This window comes from Clavelina lepadiformis, chromosome 4 (assembly GCF_947623445.1).
Source record: "Clavelina lepadiformis chromosome 4, kaClaLepa1.1, whole genome shotgun sequence".
Lineage (NCBI taxonomy): Eukaryota > Metazoa > Chordata > Ascidiacea > Aplousobranchia > Clavelinidae > Clavelina > Clavelina lepadiformis.
The window spans coordinates 1,603,774-1,622,276 of record NC_135243.1 but is presented as its reverse complement, the minus strand read 5'-3'; the positions used below and the strand labels follow the sequence as shown (position 1 = coordinate 1,622,276).

At 36.3% G+C, this 18,503-nt stretch overlaps 1 protein-coding gene across 1 annotated transcript; it reads right to left on the bottom strand.

The window, feature by feature from the left end:
- Positions 1 to 2,402: 2,402 nt before the first annotated feature.
- On the bottom strand, positions 2,403 to 3,113 carry LOC143451766 (uncharacterized). Its single transcript, XM_076952493.1, has one exon. The coding sequence runs from the start codon at positions 3,111 to 3,113 to the stop codon at positions 2,403 to 2,405; it is 711 nt and encodes a 236-aa protein (XP_076808608.1).
- Positions 3,114 to 18,503: the final 15,390 nt, after the last annotated feature.

Genomic DNA, 18,503 nt, shown 5'->3' with positions numbered 1-18,503 from the left:
ACTGCAAATTATTTTTTTGAACTAAAACATTTACTACTTCAGCTTTCGGTAAACTTACTCAGGTATGTTACTTTGATATAAAAACTATCATACTTAAGTATAAGCACCCATGAACCAGACTGGAAAGCATGGAATTATTGGATGAGATCTCCAGGGTGCAGGACATCTAAAGTTGTGTTTACCTGCTGTAAAATGGTACATTTTGCTGGACATTGTCTGGATAGCAAAATGCAATGCCTGTGGGCTCTTTTTCGGGATGTAAATGTGAAAAGTTCGGGTGCAGCAAACATAGTCTTCAAAAATCTCAAGAGTGCAATTGCTATGCTTTTCACTATTGCCCATGAACAAAACTACTTAAGTAGCCAAAGTAAAAGAAATTTACTTAAGTAAAACTACTCTGTACTTAAGTAAAACTACTCTATACAATTGAAAGAAAGCAACCAATCAAATTACATGAGTAAACTAAAATTGGCCTCAAATAATCATAAACACATGACTGGGGTATAATAGTTGCATTCATTTACCATCTTTTACAATGACTCTTTTTTGTAAATTAGATGTGATAAAAGTGAAATTTGTTGTTGTAGAAGTATTATATAGCATGATGATGTCATTAGATATATCACCCATGTTTGTTGCTGTGCTACTACTATATCTGTTTAAGTCTGATATGCTTGGCTTAGTGCACTAGCCTTGTGGAGCTCTAGAACTGCTTTTGTCTCACTTAGTTTAGTTTCTTAAATTGTTCACATAACACTTGTTACCATTTGTTGTTGCATATATTGAGGATAACCTTCAGCTGAAGTTCTTAAATGGTATACGTTAAAGTTAAAATCATATCTTTGAGTTGAAAAAGCATTGAGTTAGACAACTTTAGATGAACAGCTGAAATTTCTAGCTTGTAATAACCCATTACTAAATCAAATAAATAAATCACTATGGTGTTTATGTTTATTTCTTATTAATAACAACTTTTTCACTAATGTTGAGATAATTAGTGCCAACTATGCTCTGGGAAACAAAAAGAACACAAAAGTCACTATTAATAGTTTACATGCATTTTATTAGGTTAAGTTGCTTTAAATTGTTTGAATCTCCATTCAAATGAAGTCAAGTTAATGAGCTTTAACTGTATTACAATTGCTCCACAAACACTGATACAACATTTTGTACATTAATTGAATGAATAGATTTACACATATCTATTTGGGTGTAATAAAGAAATATTGGGTACATTTATTTTCGCACATTGTTTGTAAGTGCCGTGGCATTAACTGTAATTTGTGCATTGTGATTTCCACGTCATTCAACACAACCAGTCCATAAATTTTTATTTTTGTGCTGTAGATTATACAGGAAAAGCCATACCTGGCACGAACCCAATTCAAGAATGGATGGTGGGCATTTTGCCAATTTAAATAAATTATTGGAATAATATTCATGTCAACGTTAACCAAATATAAACTCTTTGCAAATCAGCTCTCATCAAATCTTTGCTTTGTGATATGTTTTCACCAAGTTCACATTCTCTTTTGAGAAAAAGTTAAATAATAACATTGATAATAACATTTCGAGAACAAATTGAGAGCACTGTGATTTGCGCAAAGAAATGCTATTTTTGTTTTGGTACTAAGCAGCATGGAGCCCAAGTTGGTTAAATCACTGGCAATGGCCTAAGACCAGCACTGACAATATATATACATATATAAGTTGTATGAAATGTTTCTTTTGTCAGTGTCTCATTGTGGCAAATGCTGCACAGTATACAATGTTTACTCTGTTTTAAGGGATAATGATTAATATTGTTACAGTAATATAAACAATGTCCATTGCCAAATCATGTGATCACTCTGTAGTTGTTACTGGAGAAAGAGTCAGTGGTTGGCTATTGATCAGTTTCAGAATTGTAACTGGTGGTATAAGCCGGTACTTAAACAAGGCTTTTCATTGATTTTCATCAGTTTTGGTTTGACATAAAGTTCACTCAGGTCTGTTGCAGTTTGATAGCATTTTTCGGCTCGGGTTCCAAATAGCGACTGTCAATAGAGCGACTACACGACAGCGATTCATCAAAAACAGCGACCTCACTTTTATTAAATCCAAGGCTTACGCGCACACGCACTCTTTTACCCCCTCCACACATACCTTCCATCCCCCACACCTCTCTACACACGTATGCACGCACAAACAGGCAAACACTGCGTAGTGAAAGATTGAAACCAAAAGGGACTTTAAAACAACATTTTATTTGGACTATCCATAGAAGTCACATGATTTAAAAAGAAATAGGTTAGTCAAGCCAAACAACAGAAAGTCGTCAAGCCTTGCAATAAAATTCAGGGTCTAGAAAAAGATTGAAACCAAAAGGGACTTTAAAACAACCAAAAGTCTTGCAATAAAAATCAAGCCACGTTTATTTCTAAATTGCGAGCAAGGGCTCGAAGGAACTGCCGCAGATCATACTGGCCTCGATTTTGCTGTACAACAGTGATTCGTGTGTTCATTGTCACGTATCTTTTCATTCGCTGAGTCAGGTCTCTGCCTTGTAGTAGTTGGGTTCGGTTTGCCCGTTGAAGGGCTACCTCCCGTCTTAAAGCTTCGATGAATCGAAAGATGGAAGGATGATGAGTTTCCGTTGATCCCTGAAACGCATTGTGCCAACTCTCTAGCTGGTTGTTGGTTCGTGGCAGTCCCGCATCTTGTCTGGCTCTCACACTCCACATATGTACGGGAAACAATGGCTGTCGTCTGTCTCCCCGTCTGTTTCTTCGGCCCACGTAGTTGTCTTCGAAGTAATTTACGAGAGGTATTACTTCTGCTGGGTAGTCTGCCACCAATTCATCAAAGGCATCGCTCACTTCATCCACTGGTAGAAAGGCAAGAGCAAGGAGCATTTTCAGTGCCATCCGAATATTGTCGTCTTGCACATATAACCGTTGCAGTCCGTTTTCCTGAATCTTTCTCCAGAGCGATTGTCCCAAGTGAAAGTAACAGCCGTAGATGTGCGTTTGAGGAAATGCTTCAATGAGCGCAGCTTTGGAAGCTAGTTCAAAGTCGATCTGTACACTTCTTGGAGCGAGTCCAAGTTTCAGTGATTTGATTTCAGTCCACATTTGAGTCCACTTCAGTTGTCCCTGACGATAGGAATCCAAAATAGTCTCATACTTCTAGTAAAATGTAAACAACATTTATCTGATAAGGCTTGTTGTTCTGAAGCGTCCCGCTTTTCAATCAAAAAAATATGGTAAGCCTAGTTAAGTCGCTATCATAACAGTCGCTGTTTTAATGCGGTCGGCATTTATACAATCGCTGTTTGGAATGTCGCTCACTTGATTACGTCGCTATTATGAAGTCGCCATTATGACAGTCGCTGTTTTGACAGTCGCTATCCGGCCTGGATGCCCATTTTTCTAGCAGCACAAGGTGGTCTTCACGTCACACAAATGCATGTGATGTTCGTGGTATGCTTGCTCATTACTATAGACCTTGTGTTTGTTGCGCATGTCTCCGAGGTTGAGTGCAGCTTGTGGAGGAATACTTCAGTGGCTGTTTTGCGAATGAGTTGTCATTCTACGAATATAAATTTCTTTAAATATAAAATAGCGAAAAAGCATTGCAAATTAAATACTATTTTACAAGTTTTTGTGTCACAGCAGGAAATCATTTATATTGCCATTTTGCTATATACAAGTATTTTGACACTGAAAATCACAACTAAACATACTAGCAGAAAATTAGAATAAACTAATTTGGAGCATAAGCACTGTTACAGTCATCTGTATAATACTATAATACATGGTTTGGTCGCAATGTTTCGATTGTTTTTTCAAAAATTTGGTCTTGATACTCATAAACTGATTCAGTACTCCTCTCCTTATTACAAAAGCAATTACAGCACTACTACGAAAGCAAGCAAAACCTGTTTCTGTTTAGTTTCTCCGCCAACAGAAATTAATATAGCTGAAATATGGTTTAGGCTAACACTTATGTTATTTTACACTGGCCACCCCTACCAACTCATGTAAAAAAATGATAGCCACCATATGGTGTGCTACACATTTATATGCAATAAAGTCGGCTTTAATATGACCACCCGCTTTATATGACCATGATGATATAGTCCCAAATTTTGCCATACAAATGTCTCTGTTTACTATGACCTGTGTTTGAGTATTACGACCACTTTTTCAATTTTATTCCTCCAATGTTTCTTTGTCAATTATGCAATGTGACAGGAATGATTGTGCCATGTGAGTTTTCTTTCGCATCATGTAAAAAATGTATGAGATTTTAGAAAGTTTAGTCAATTTGTTTCCGATTGTGTCGATACTGCTTAGTGTGTGGTGCTGTATCAGGCTTGCAGCTGTGGTTATTATGACTATTCCGATATTGTGACCAAAATGGTTTGGTCCAAAGAGAGTCATAATAAGCGAAGTCTACTGCATTAACATGCAGTGTAATAATTTCACTCATTTCTCTTTGCTAATATGGTATTAGAAGATAGTTTTTACACGACCTCAGAGATGATTCCCCACCAATCAAACATCGGTTATTGAGCAAGACTTAGTACAGTTCTCAGAGGTGAGCAGTACAGCAGTACTATAGTACCAAATTATTTTATTGCGGTACTTTATTCAGTACCGATACCATCGGTACTTTAAGAGAACAGTACAGAATCCCTGCACTGAATTACATTTTTCTAGAAATTTAAGTTCGTCCCAGTGCTTGGTACTTCTAAAATGATTACTTCAAGGTTTTCAGAAGTTTGCTTTTTAAAATTTCATTTTAATTGAAACTTGATTTCAATTTTAGTGTTTTTTGCTCTTTTTTAATCTACGAATGTCTAATAAAGTCGCATAGAGTCAGTTCACATTGTTTTTGACCTGAAGTAACCTTTAGCGGGGTCATAATATCAGCAAAAGTTGCACTTGGTCAATTCCAGCGTGACTGACGGGACAAAAGATAGAATTTTTAAAATTATAAATGCATTATTATTAATTTTATATAAGGTTGGAAAAAAGGAAATGTGTTTTCAGTTAATGGTAGTTGCATGTTATGAAATGGTATCATAAATTTTTGTAAAATAATATAGTAAAAGTTTTGAAAACCACATTTTGTTAGCGTGACTGACGGGACAGAAATTAACATGCGTTTTTGGGACAGTGTAACTGATGACAAATTTCTATCTCATTATTTGATAAATCAAGGTGTTTCCTTGTAGATTTCATTGTTGACCCGAACTGTGCTTTAAACTAATTTCGAACTTTGGCTGCAATTACTAAGTACAAGATTATAGTGTATTGTGTACGTGCCAGACGGGACGTTTTGTATGTGACCGACGGGACAACATCTGAAGTAATAAAAGGATACTCACAGTTTTTGGATCAAGTATTAAATAAAATCATCTACTCAATTTAACAACTGAAACTAAATAAAATTAATTAGTTTTTTAATCTGAATAGCAAATTTTTTGCATGACATGCAGTAAAATATTGAAAATACTAATTGACAATTCAAACAACTAACAAAATAGCAAGCTGTAAAAACATGACAATAAACTTCTACAGCACTGTATAAAAATAACATTGTCGTCCATAAAATCATTTTAACTTGCAAATTAACTTACAAATAAATTATTAATGCCCTGAAACTTTTGAAGAAATGCATCTGAACTAGTAAACATAAATAAAACCCAAACAACAGCCGTAAACAACTCAAAGCTAGAAAACTTTAAAACTAAAATAACAATATATTTTAGCACCTGATTTTTATATGTTCTAAACTATTTTATACATTCCTCGGCTATTTATAAGAATTGGTACATCTTTCATCTGACTAAGAATGTTATCTTTGGTGTACCAAACAGTGTCATGATCCGGTTCTAGTTTATAACTTAAAGATGAACTATCTGATTTTTTTAGGTATTTTATTGTATTGTATTATTATTGGTATTTTTAGGTATCTGATTTGTATTTTATATTCACCAGCTATTTTATTTATTACAAGCCCATAAAAGTCTTCTGCTAAGTATTTTACTTTAACCCAAGATCCAATAGCAAAATCTTTATCATTTCCTCCTTTTGACTGAACTAACACTTCATTTGACCCAATAAATGAAAAACAGTCCATTTGTTCATTATTCACAAGCGAATGCACAGCATACCTAATTTCGTATGGCTTAATTGATTCAAAAAAGTGTGCATCCCTGGTGCCACATTTTGTTCAGTTTTGGGATTTGGTGCAAATTAACAAATGGTTTTGTCCAAACACAGAAAAGTAAATTTGGTAAATTTAATCATGTTTGTTCAGACCAAAAATTGTCCCGTCGGTCACGTGACTGACGGGACAGTTTTAATTCACCTACAAATTTAAAGTTAAGATATATATGCCAAAAGCTTTTAGTTGTGAGAATGTCCTGCTTAATGTAGAAGATAGCTATGTGGAAAGAAAAACAATAATATCAGTAATGCATTTTTTATCAAACTATATGTGCTATTTTTGTGACTGACGGGACAAATGCTTTTGTCTTTTTTTAACCTTAAATTTTTATGCAGGGAAAGGTGAGTAGAACTTGGCGGATGTTTTTTTGCAAACACTTACTTTCATAATATGTGCAAAAAGAGTAATAATTGTCCTATGTACTAAGCACTAGAAAATAATTTATGTTATAAGAAGAGGTGAAATTTACATTTTTATATGAAGACTTCATACCAGATACACAAATGCTTTTATATATAAAATACAAAAAGTATAATAATTCAGAGTGTCTTTTTCAGAAAGGCCCAGGCGTATACTCTAACATAAACATAAATTTATTTGTATAATTTGTTGATTCAATTTTTGCTACTTTGTAACATTATCATGGAATTAACCACTTGTAACATGATCCACTGCACGAAAAGTAGTTCGGTACCGAGTACTGGCAAAGTACTAAACTACTTTTTTGAAATACTACCAAATACCGGAACATTTTTTGCTTTGGTACATTTTTTGCTAAGTACCGTTACTGACGGTACTTTCTACGTACTGACTGCCCACCCCTGACAGTTCGTGATCCATGTACTTTATAATAAAACAGTCTCATGCACAGTTTGCTTATTATTTAGAACAATGCGTTCTATTTGTTATATATAACCATTATAAAATAAAAGCTCCTCTAGCAACTGCTCTTAACATGCAGTCTGAAAATATTACTGCAACCCATTTTTTTGTTTTTAGCAATATATATACTGTGCCTATTTCGAAGACTACTGTTTATCAAATTTGGATGAAAATAGTGTTTTCAAACTGTAGTAATCGGCAAAGTAATTGTCTGTTTTATGAGCAGCCATTCGCACAGTTTGGTAAACCAAAAAAGCAACTTCAGTAAATGGCAGCCACTCAGTCAGAAAAATGAAAATTTGGTGGTATACAGCAAGTATATACAAAAAATGTGCGATATTTAAAATTAGTACAATTCACTGCATTCTAGCCTACATTTCATTGCAAGCCATTTCGTCTAGGCCTAGACTACATTTGTCACCTGTCAGTATTAAGCTTCATAATAATTTATTTCCAGATATTGCTGAGAAGAGGAGGATTTGGATAGAAGCACTAAAGTCACAGCTGGTACATTTTGAGAAACTGCAGTGGGATGATTGGGATGGTAAGTTTATTTTCTGACTTTGTCCTAAATCTGCGAATAATTGAATAAACTGCATGTGCATGTTATGTATTATTTGCCATAGACATGCATTATGTGCAGCAGAACACATATTTACGTTGAACTTCAAAACTTATCTTTACTTGGCCTAGTACAGTAAGGCTGCTGGCAGACTGGGGATGATGTGAAAATATTTGTGTGATAATATTTTGTGAAACTTGATTGAAATGACATGTAGCCTATTTAGCCGGGAAATATTTCCACATAATCACTGGTAGATTAGTACAGCAGCCTACTAGGCCAAGTAAAAGTAAGTTTTGTAATTTACATGTCTATTGCAAACATATTGCCAGTGCTAGTGTACAGAGACTAGCTTAGTAGGCTGCCGGTAATTCTGGTGAAAATATTTGCCGGCTAAATAGGCTACATGTCATGATAGCCTCTTTATTTTAAGTTTTAAGTTTTAAGACTAAGTTTTCGCTTTCAACTTGACTTTGTACCTAAACATGAAAAATTTCCGTCTTAAATTTATTTCTATAACGCGGCGAACTACAACCGGTAAATATTTAACTAATATGTTTGTTTAGATGACCACAAACGCAGATATATTTCGCTTTTATGCGAATTAAACGAATCCAGCGACATGGACCTCTTCAATATGGCGTCACTGCACTTTCCAACAGAGATGAATCTGTATCGATTGAAATTGTCATCATCGGAAGCCGCGATCTTTTGTGACGTTTTAAGAAAACAACGAAATAAGCTGAAGAAGCTTGATCTGAGCAGACGCTTCTCCCCTGGTGATGTGGAAAGATTAATTTCGGCGATATCTGAGATGCCTGGAAAGGTTTGACGATTTATTCAACTTTTTATCTTTTGCTTAGAACAGCATATGACGTCATAATCAATTGTTTACTTTTGTTATAATGACGTCATAATCGCTAGTACGAATATATTTTTCAAGGCAGTTTGTTGAGATTACTGGGCAGTGTAGGTCGGATATTTTGTGCTAATTTATATAAAATTGCAGAATAATTTTGCGACGGTTTAACGATTACTTGAATCTACAAGGAATGTGGAATCTGCGATAAACTTGGTCGCTTAAAATTCCTTCTTTTTAATAAAAAAATGACAAAATTTTGTTGAGTCAGTTTTAGCCTGGCATGAGCAGGTTCATTTTTGGGTCAACAGAAAAGTTTCAATTTTTATTAAAATTGAAAATATTTTTGCGAACTTATTATCAGGATTTGTTTCTACAACTAATACTCGATAGTGGTTTTAATTGGCCGCTCAAAATTATTTCTATTTAATTCAAAAACCAAGAATTTGTGTTGGACCAGTAGGCTAGGCCTAAATCTGACCACGTGGAGCTGGTTAGTTATTAACCAATTAATGGTAATATTAACTTGTATGTAGTAATATATTAACTTCACCAATACACCAGGTTGTAGTTTACAAACATTTCATCTGCAGGTAAAAGCGTTGGACATCAATGGCAACATAATCAAAGACATTCCAGGACCAGAATTTTTCACTAAAATTGAAGAATATCTGTGGATGGATCGTTGCTTCGAAGATGATTTCTCCGCAAATTCGAGCGAGAAACAAAAAATTCAACTCGCCCTTGACCAGCTTCATGGCTCGGTATTCTTTATATCTTGTCATGTTTGTGTCAACTTGAACTTTGCACAGAAATTCAATTTTTAACCTAATTTTTACGGTAATTTATAGCAGTTAAAAGTTCGTGTTGGTGACGTCAAACTCACTCCGCGCAATCACTGCTGACGTAATAATGGTAAGTAGGTTTCATTTTTAAACAGAAATACATTATTTATTCAATTTTTATAAAAATTCCTTCCACACATCGATTCACTTTTATGAAAGAAATTGCGTCGTGGCCGGTATTCGAACCATGGACTTCTGCGACATCGAGCGATTGCTCAACCAGATGCGCCATCTACAGACTTACAAATTCATTGATAAAATTGAATTATATTTGTACATAAACTAATAGTGATGTCATAATTATAATTGTTTGACATGTTTATTCAAATAAATATTCACTGCATTATGTTGACTTTGCTGTAATATTTTAGATTTGCTGATTTTTGTGATTTGAAATATCCAGAGTGAGTTTTGTAGAAATAAAATTTGGTGTAAGACAGAAATTGGTTTTGTGTCAATATTTTCAGCGTCATATTTCTGCCCAAACGTTATAAGTAGGTTTTTATCATCGCTTATCGCTTTGTAGAGTTCAGCTCTAAATTGTCTATCTTTGCTCAAATCTAATGAGACTGGTGCTATGGCTTGTAGGCTAAAGCATCCGCCTAGAATGCTGCCTCTACCTTGTAACTGTGATTGTCGTCGGAACGGAACCACGAACACGCTCCCTTTTAGGGGTTATTCGCTGTAAGAACATCATTTTATGTAGTGACTAAAAAGTTACAGCTTTGAGACTAATTAAAAAATAAAACGAAGAAAAATAGGCTAAACAACTTAATACGCAACACAAAGCGCAGCCGCACGTCAGAATCTTGTTTTGGCGTTTCGATATAAAGGCTTTGTTTTCAAGCTGGCAACAACGAACCGAGTTTGTATCGAGAATCGTAAGTTTGTCGACGTCGTATGTGATCTACTTTCGCATGAGACACGAAAGCGATATTTGTCGTGGGCTTTGTGCAGTCTGATATCACTTTAACAGCTTAGCAGCGACACTGCCATATTTTCATACTCGGTTTATGGTTGTAGCGATAGTTATCAAAGGACGGTTATTACGTCACGACACCAACATCGTTTTCTGCTGTTGCCCGGCTTTGAAAAACGGCAAAGTGGGCAAAGAGCCGAGTGCAGATGTCGCATTTCAATAGCATTTACGCAGAGAATTCATACAGATAAAAAGCTATTTAACGATGGTTTGTGTGCATAAAATGTACCAAAAAGTAGTTTGCGAAATAACATAATTTGTACCAAACGTTTGTAACAGGAGCTCCGTTACGTGGTTACGTACGTTGCATAATTATTTATAATTTTGTGCAACATTAGCGAGCACACACACTTGGTATAAACCTATTGAGGTGGAAATAAAAACTCTCCAGGGAATTTTACTCTCTTGCGCAGCGAAAAACTGGCAGTTATACCCCGACCTTTTCATGATGGCCGGTTAAGGTGAAAAGCGAGACTCGGCGGGGTCTTGGATGCATAATATTTGCCTCTTTTGCTTTTCTAAGATGTCAAAGATTTCCTCTTTCAGTATGAGAACTTCAAAGACATTCATCGCGGAGCTGAGAGATCGACCAAAGCTTCCACCTTTGAAGTCGTGACAGAGATGCCTCTGGTTTTGCATCGACAATTCCAGGCCATCTCGGCTTTGGTGATGGCTTTGCTGACGTCCGCTTGCGATGGCATTCTCACCCCAGTCTTCTGCATGAGCTCAAATATACCATCGAATGAGAAGTAAAACAACTATCAATCAACATTGTACTTCGCTCATATGGTAACACGAACAGCCAGAGAAAGTCCGGTCTTTATGGCAAAGGTGTTTGTTGTGTAATAATTCAAGCCAAGTAATACAACAACGAAATTATTATTTGTCATAAATTCATTTTTCATTCGTTAATGAAAGTTGTAAAAAAATGTCGGCCTGTTGTACTTACGCAGGATTACTTCTAAGTTGTTTTGACCTTGTTGCACCTTGCATTAAGTAGAAAAATAAAAACTCATAAAAATATGACATTGCAGGGATAAGGAAGATTATAAACAGTGACGAGATGTCACCATCTCAATATTGATGTGATATTTATCGCGATAACAGCAACTATTAGGTCAGTAACTCTGATTGTGTCAAGTGGCTCAGTATATTACATAACGCGACTGATATTAAGCCACTAGTCTTACACTTATAACGAAGTAAACGCCAATCACATCGTATAATGGGTTTTAGTTAACCAACATTGTTTCCAGTGCATCGGTGGTGCGTAGTCAGCCATAAAAACGAGTTGCATACTGTATGTAGGCCTAGACAGATTTATGGGTACGTGGACCAAAATAAAGAATGGGCAGTGTTTTTTCAACGAAATCGGCGTCTTATTAGACAATGATAAAAATTTTTGACTAGGCTTAATAACAGTCACTTTTTTCCAGTGTAGTTGCTGAAGAATTATTTGCTTTCAAAAGAATAATATTTAAATGGTGATTTGAACAGCAAAATTTGTAATTTTCCCAACTTTTTCCAAGAAGCTCATCACTGAAGTGGACAAAGTTGTGCTCCACTTCTCAGGCACAAGATGGCGCCAATCGGTTTGCAAAATACTTGTGTTAGAAAATGATCTTGGATGAAGTGTCGTTGGATCAGATCCCGGTGATGGTGAGCAACAAAACGACCGACCACATGATCGTCAACTTCGCGCACATCGCCCAATCCCACATCGAATCCTCGGAGTTCGAGCGAGCTTTCCTCATCCTTCAGCATCTCGTGAGAGCTCAGCGCTTCGACATGGCCGCCACGTTCCTCAGTTAAAGCGACAAGAACATTGTCGGCGAAGTATTTGCCATTCTGGCCAACTCTGTGGAATCTCAGCAAGTCTCTTTCAACATTTCCGACATAGAATGCAACCATAAACATGTACAAGTAAATATAACGCATGCATGACGGCAATAATGCTCAACATGACTGAGTGCAGATTATAAGCATACGTATATATATTTGACACATACAGATTTCCTGAGAATGATCGGGTAGAATAGATTGGACTGGATTCTAAAACCATGGCAGGCCACTGAAGCTCAGCCAGGTGGTTGAAGAATGTCATTAACGCCAATGAATAATGTGGCATTCGACTTATAGTTATGACGTAAAACTGCAGAGCAAACAATTTCTAGAAATAATATAACTAAAAAGACGGCACTGATAGAAATAATTTTCCATTAAAAACCAAACAATGGCGGTCAGTGCCACAGAAACATTCCACACCAAAAACTTTTTTGCATAAAGTTGGACCAATAAATTCGCGACCTTCCGTGGTTTTTCACACGGTTTGATGGACCAGTCTCAGATAAACGTGTTACCGAGAAGGTCGTGATACAGTTTTTGATTTAACGAACGCTGAAGCTACGCTTTCATTTGTGAGCTATCTGGGCAGCACCAGCGACCTTCTGCAGGAGCCAGACAGCTAAAATGAAGACATCATTCAGTTGTAACGTTTCGATATGAAAAGCGCCATAATAACATGGATGTTGATCTGTGTGCGAGCAAGTTGCACAGCACAAAGTATATAAATAGCTCAAACAGGAAACATAAATTGGGGGAATTTTCAACGTATGCGATACAAAAACGCACAGCGCGTGACGTAATCATCAATGGAGAACCGCCAATGTAATGTTGGCCCAATATTTACTGCAAGCGTGAACAGTCATAGTCTAATATATAAAGTTATGATCTAATTCTAAACTATGGTAGTTGAATACTTACCACGAGATGACACTAGGGATGGGCCGATACAAACCCAAACCCGAATAGATTCGCCGAATATCGCCTTTATGGAAGATTCGGGCGAACGCGAATACCAACAATGGCGAACGCGAATACCAACAATGGCGAAACCGAATACAATATTACTTATAAATTTACTGACTTTTGTAAGAAATGATGATCTAGTTTCCCGACAATGCTAAACTAGAGTCAGCAGTTCTTACAATGAAGGTCGTTTTTCTAGCGATTTTACTTTTTCGATCGTTTTTTAAACACTATTTTTCGAAAGAAAGCGATTTGTTTATCGATTACGTCATTTTAGAAGCAACATTTGACAACTTTTAGAGGAAATTTTATTGTTCAGTTCTAATACGAATAGATTCGGGATTCGTTCGTGTCGACCTTCACGATATTCGGGTTCGCACGAACCCGAATAATCTTCCTCGCGGCACATCCCTAGATGACACTTAATTATAACAACAGCTGTTGAATAGCAGAATATCGCAAGCTCCTAACTACAAACTAGGCCTATTGTATTGGTATAGGTCAGTGTTTCCCAACTCGTTTTAAGCCAAGAACCAGCAGAACAAGCTTTAGAGTTAGACTGCGCCTGAGGAGAGGTGATGCCTGTTCTGTTCATTACAACTTTCGTGTTTGATAAGCTAAAAAAGTTAGATCACGCCACCTATTATGTCGTCACAAAACGGTTGCAATATTTTAAAAACTAAAGCTGTTTAAAGTAGATTTGTGTTGTTGGAAACAAAGTAAGTTGTTGTAATAAGTTGGAAACAAACATAACAGTCTAACAAAGTACCAGGAAACGACAATCAATGCCGGCAACAGAAAACGTTGCATTTGTAGTGAAACCGATTGTTTGGTAGATTTAGTGAAAGGAAACTAGAATATTTTAACTGAAGCATGCGATCCAAAGATAACGAGAAATATGGTGGATAAAATCTGGGTGAAAGATCTTACAGACTCCATCAATGCTCTACGTGTCAGCTCTATCAGACCGGCTTCGGATCAGACATAGAACGAATGATTTGATTTAAAATCCTACTGCTTGAATTTTTAAATAGGTACCAGCAAGCCATGTTTTAATAACATCTGAGATCGCACTGTATGCTACAGATGACCCTGTCAGCAGCTACTAACTACATATTTCGCCCAGATAACGAGTGGATTTTTGCATTCGATAAATATAACCAATTTTGACGTCATATGACGTACGCTTCCCGACTATGATTCTTTATATCCGAGCATGGAACAACATGTTTTTATCGTATTTCTTAAATTAATTGAAAATACTGAAATTCGTTATTTATTGGAAGCATGGAATGACCCCCAGGTATTTTAAGCTCTATAATGCTGTAACAACCGAGAGACTATGAAACTTATTCATTAGGTTCAATAGTGGATGGTTTAGTGCATTCATGATATTTAAGACTTACAATTCCTATTTATTTATTTACTAAGCCTTCCCCGGCCGCCCTTGATCGTTTTTGAAATGTAGCAAGACACCGTGTGGTTGTATTTAAAGCAAAAGTTGTAGGAATCGAGCTTCTTTGCGGGATATCCCGACATGTTCCGGACATAAACATTTGCCTTTCGGACAAAAAACAAACCAATAAATAATGCAATGAATAAATATGTGTGCTTTTGCGAAAGTATCTTCACGAAAAAGAGGCCAAGTTTAAAATGTTTAAAAAAAGAAGAAGCATGATAAGATTGTCACGTGGAGACAAAATCACTGATAAATAAAGGACATTGTTAAGAAATAAAACAAGTTGTAACGACAATAAACTCCATTCCAAGTATTTTCCCCATCTTAATCTGAAAAGATTTTTTTCGGTGTCAAATATGAAGATATTATGATCGTGTGTTCGGCAACTTCATGCTTCGTTCGAAAAAGGTGACCGATGCAAATATATCGCTTAAGTTGTGCAAATGAATCATCTGGCTGGCCTACAGCCCTACACTCCAGCTCGTACTATAGCTACACTGGGGCAAATGAGACACTCGCCTCCGTACTTGTTCTGGAATTATTGACCAAAACATTTTTAAATACTTAACTTCATTGAACAATATGCCTAATCGGAGACTAATTAATATATTTTTCTGCGTAAAAACTTAACCCTGGCTGCTGCCTTGATGGTTGTGACGTCATTTATACGTGAATAATGATGCGAAAACAACCAAGAGATTCCGAGGCCGTTTTATAGAAATAATTCTCGGCTTTAAGTCAAAAGTTTGTGAGTATATTAAAATCATTCATTTAAAAAGTTGATGCATTTTTTAAATATTAACATCACTTAATTAGATAAACATGACAACATCGATTGTAATCCACCTTTCTCGTTTAAACCCCATAATGCAGTGTTGGTGATGCATCTCGATGGAACAGGCGTGTTGTTGGATTATGACGCAAAATTGTTTGACCTACAGAAAGGGCTTGGCTCACAACGTACTTTACAACAGCCCAGCTGCATAACTTGTTTTTTTCTGGTCCAACGCAATATGATGTGACAATCTTTATCTCCGGACTGAGAAAAGTCTTTGCACGGTTTAAACCCGGCGACGGTTCCTCATCGCTCGAGCCCCAGTTACCGAGCTAGACTTTTGCAAGTTCCGATGGTCAGACATTTTTTATTTCAGTATTTTAATTCTTATTTCGCAGTCCCACAAGATCTTCATGTTCGCTCGTTCTTATTGTCCAATGGCAATAACACAGATAAGCGTTAAGTGCATTCGTTGTGAGATTTACACTGACTGGTTATTGTTTAGGGCAAAAGTCGGCAATCTGCAACCCGCGGGCTAGATGCGGCCGACAAGCAAAATCATCTGGCCCGAGACATCTCGTTAGTTATTAAAAGAGTTCCGCCTTCTCGTTTGCAATTTTATATTTTAATCTTTGAATTTTAAACGATTTATGACGTAATAAACCTCTGAATAGTTGTACATGCAGACAAAACGGGAATGCTATGAAATTACGTAATAAGTGCTTGTGTGTTTGCAGACACGCGCGTTAGTGAGAGTGGAAGCATTCCGTCACATTTTAGAAAGTTTTGTAGCTTTGTTGTTGAACCCACTGAGCCGTTTTATGCACGATTATTATGAACTCATAAAACCCTATTAGAGAAAATAAAAAATTAGAGATAGAAAAGGTAGAAAACGGGGTGTCTTTTAATCACTAATCAGGTTATTACAAACACAAAGTGAGCAATTGTTGAAAAGGTGGTTTGGAATAAATATGTAAATCAGCGGAAGCGGTTGAGAGCGTTATTGCTTCCGAATCCCTGCCACAAGAAAAGGTTTGGTCGCTGGAGACAAGTGTGGCCAAAACATTACAAATTTAGATTTGGACCGAGACATGCAAAAGGTTGCCGACCACTGGTTTAGGGGTTGATGTGTGAGCTGTTTAATGTCAATGCACCGCAGCGATTATTTAATGTTGTCGTTTAATGTAGTACCAAAGCGAGGTGTTAATTGGATGCCCAATTATTCGGTTGAAATCAATTATCGAGAATTGAAACGTGAAGAAATATTTTGCTCTTCGAACCATTCGCCGTTCGCCATTTTCGTCATTTTATAACTTTGCCAGGACTTTTTGGTATGAAAGTGTTTCGGCACCTTCATAAAACACTTTACAACACCCAACAAGTCTTTACAACATGAAAAAAGTTCATCTTGACTCCGAAACAATCTTTTAATGAATAAAAAGTTTTGATAAGTCGCCGTGATCTATCATGAATCATCATATACCGCCAAACTTGGAGTATGCGCTTAAGGCCAGGGTCTTAGTATTAGTTTTCACTATTTTTGTTATTTTTATCGTTTTACCACCTTGCCAAGACTTTCTTGTATGTAGATGTTTTGGCGCCTCCATAAAGCTCATTCCCCCCCTCCCCAAAAACGGAGTAGGACGGCAGAATAATGACTTTACGTCACAATGCACCCGCGATAACTAGCCTTGTTTTAGCATTTTTACGTTTATTACTTCAAAACTGGAAAGTGGCGTGGCTTTCGCATCTTTCTAACGTCACTTCCGTTATTTTTTGTTGCTTTCTTAAAATGTGTATTTGTTTGACTCATTCTGCTTCGGTTATTTTTTTTTCATTGTTTAGGTTCGTGATCCTCCGCCGATCCATAAGCGAGACGTAAGTTAGAACAAGAACGACTTAGTTAATTATGGAAGAAATAGGAAAACTTATTGCTTTGCTGATGAAACTATTTAACATATTTTTACCTTATTTCAGTGATGATGATGATGAACTTGAACTTGGTATCAAAACGGGTCCAAGTGTGATTGAAGCCGTATAAGTGTATTCACTGTAATTGCGTATTTGTAATAAGCACATTTGCTGCGAGTACTTTGCCACACAATTGATACGAAATACAAGATACTTTGCGACAAAAGATGACAATGTAATACAATGTAATAAAATTAAACAATAACAATGCACCACAATTGCGCAGAATACTTCGTCAACTGGCGCTGACTCACACATTCAGCTGCAACAACCCAAGTGATCACTCTCCTGGCTTCGAACTTCAAAGTCGATGTTTTACGGTGTTGTTGATATAATCATAATCGACACAAATGGATGGAAGGTTAAATTGACAACGAAATCACTCGAAACTTTAATAGATGGATACAACGTTGTCAAATGCTTTGTATTTTGGCGGCGCTAAAGCTTTAACTGATAGATTTTGCTGAAAACAAAACTGACCAATTCGAAAATTATTTTGCATATAAAATCATTTGACTTAATTTTTTTACGATCAAAACTGTTGATAAATTGTGCCTAAAATCGTGATTAAAAATTAAACTTACCAGGTTAAACTTTGGTCAAGTTCCTCTTATAAACTATAGTGCCAAGTTCGGAAGGGTAAATGCTATATGATATGATTATGCCGTAAAACCAACTTCTGAAAAATTTCTGCAAACTATTGAAAATTCTGGGACATAATTCAAAGTCTATGCAAGGTATAAGAAAGCAGCGTATTTGTTAAAGAAAATGAAGCAATTAGATCTTTTCAGTAATTTCATTTATTTTATTGTCTTATTTTTACTTTGGTCTTCGTAGTTTAATTTGCGGTGAACGCCAAATTGTCTTAACTAGGCACTCTCTTCACTCACATTCCTCTGTTCACATCACATCATCATCAATCAACAATCATCATAATGCAAGTTTGAATGTTATTATCAACTCATAAATTTTTTGAAGCATAATCTGCATACTTTTAAGCATCTGGGCAAATCGACGACTGTTGTTCACACTGGTTGATGTGACGGAAGCAAACGATGTGAGGACACATCACCGTCAATAACTAATTTACAAGTTTATTTTGCAAAAACATATCATCACTTTGCATATCTCTTTGTAATCATGA

Excerpts from the sequence above, each read along its gene's own strand:
- LOC143451766 (XM_076952493.1), bottom strand. The coding sequence starts at position 3,113 with ATGTGGACTGAAATCAAATCACTGAAACTTGGACTCGCTCCAAGAAGT.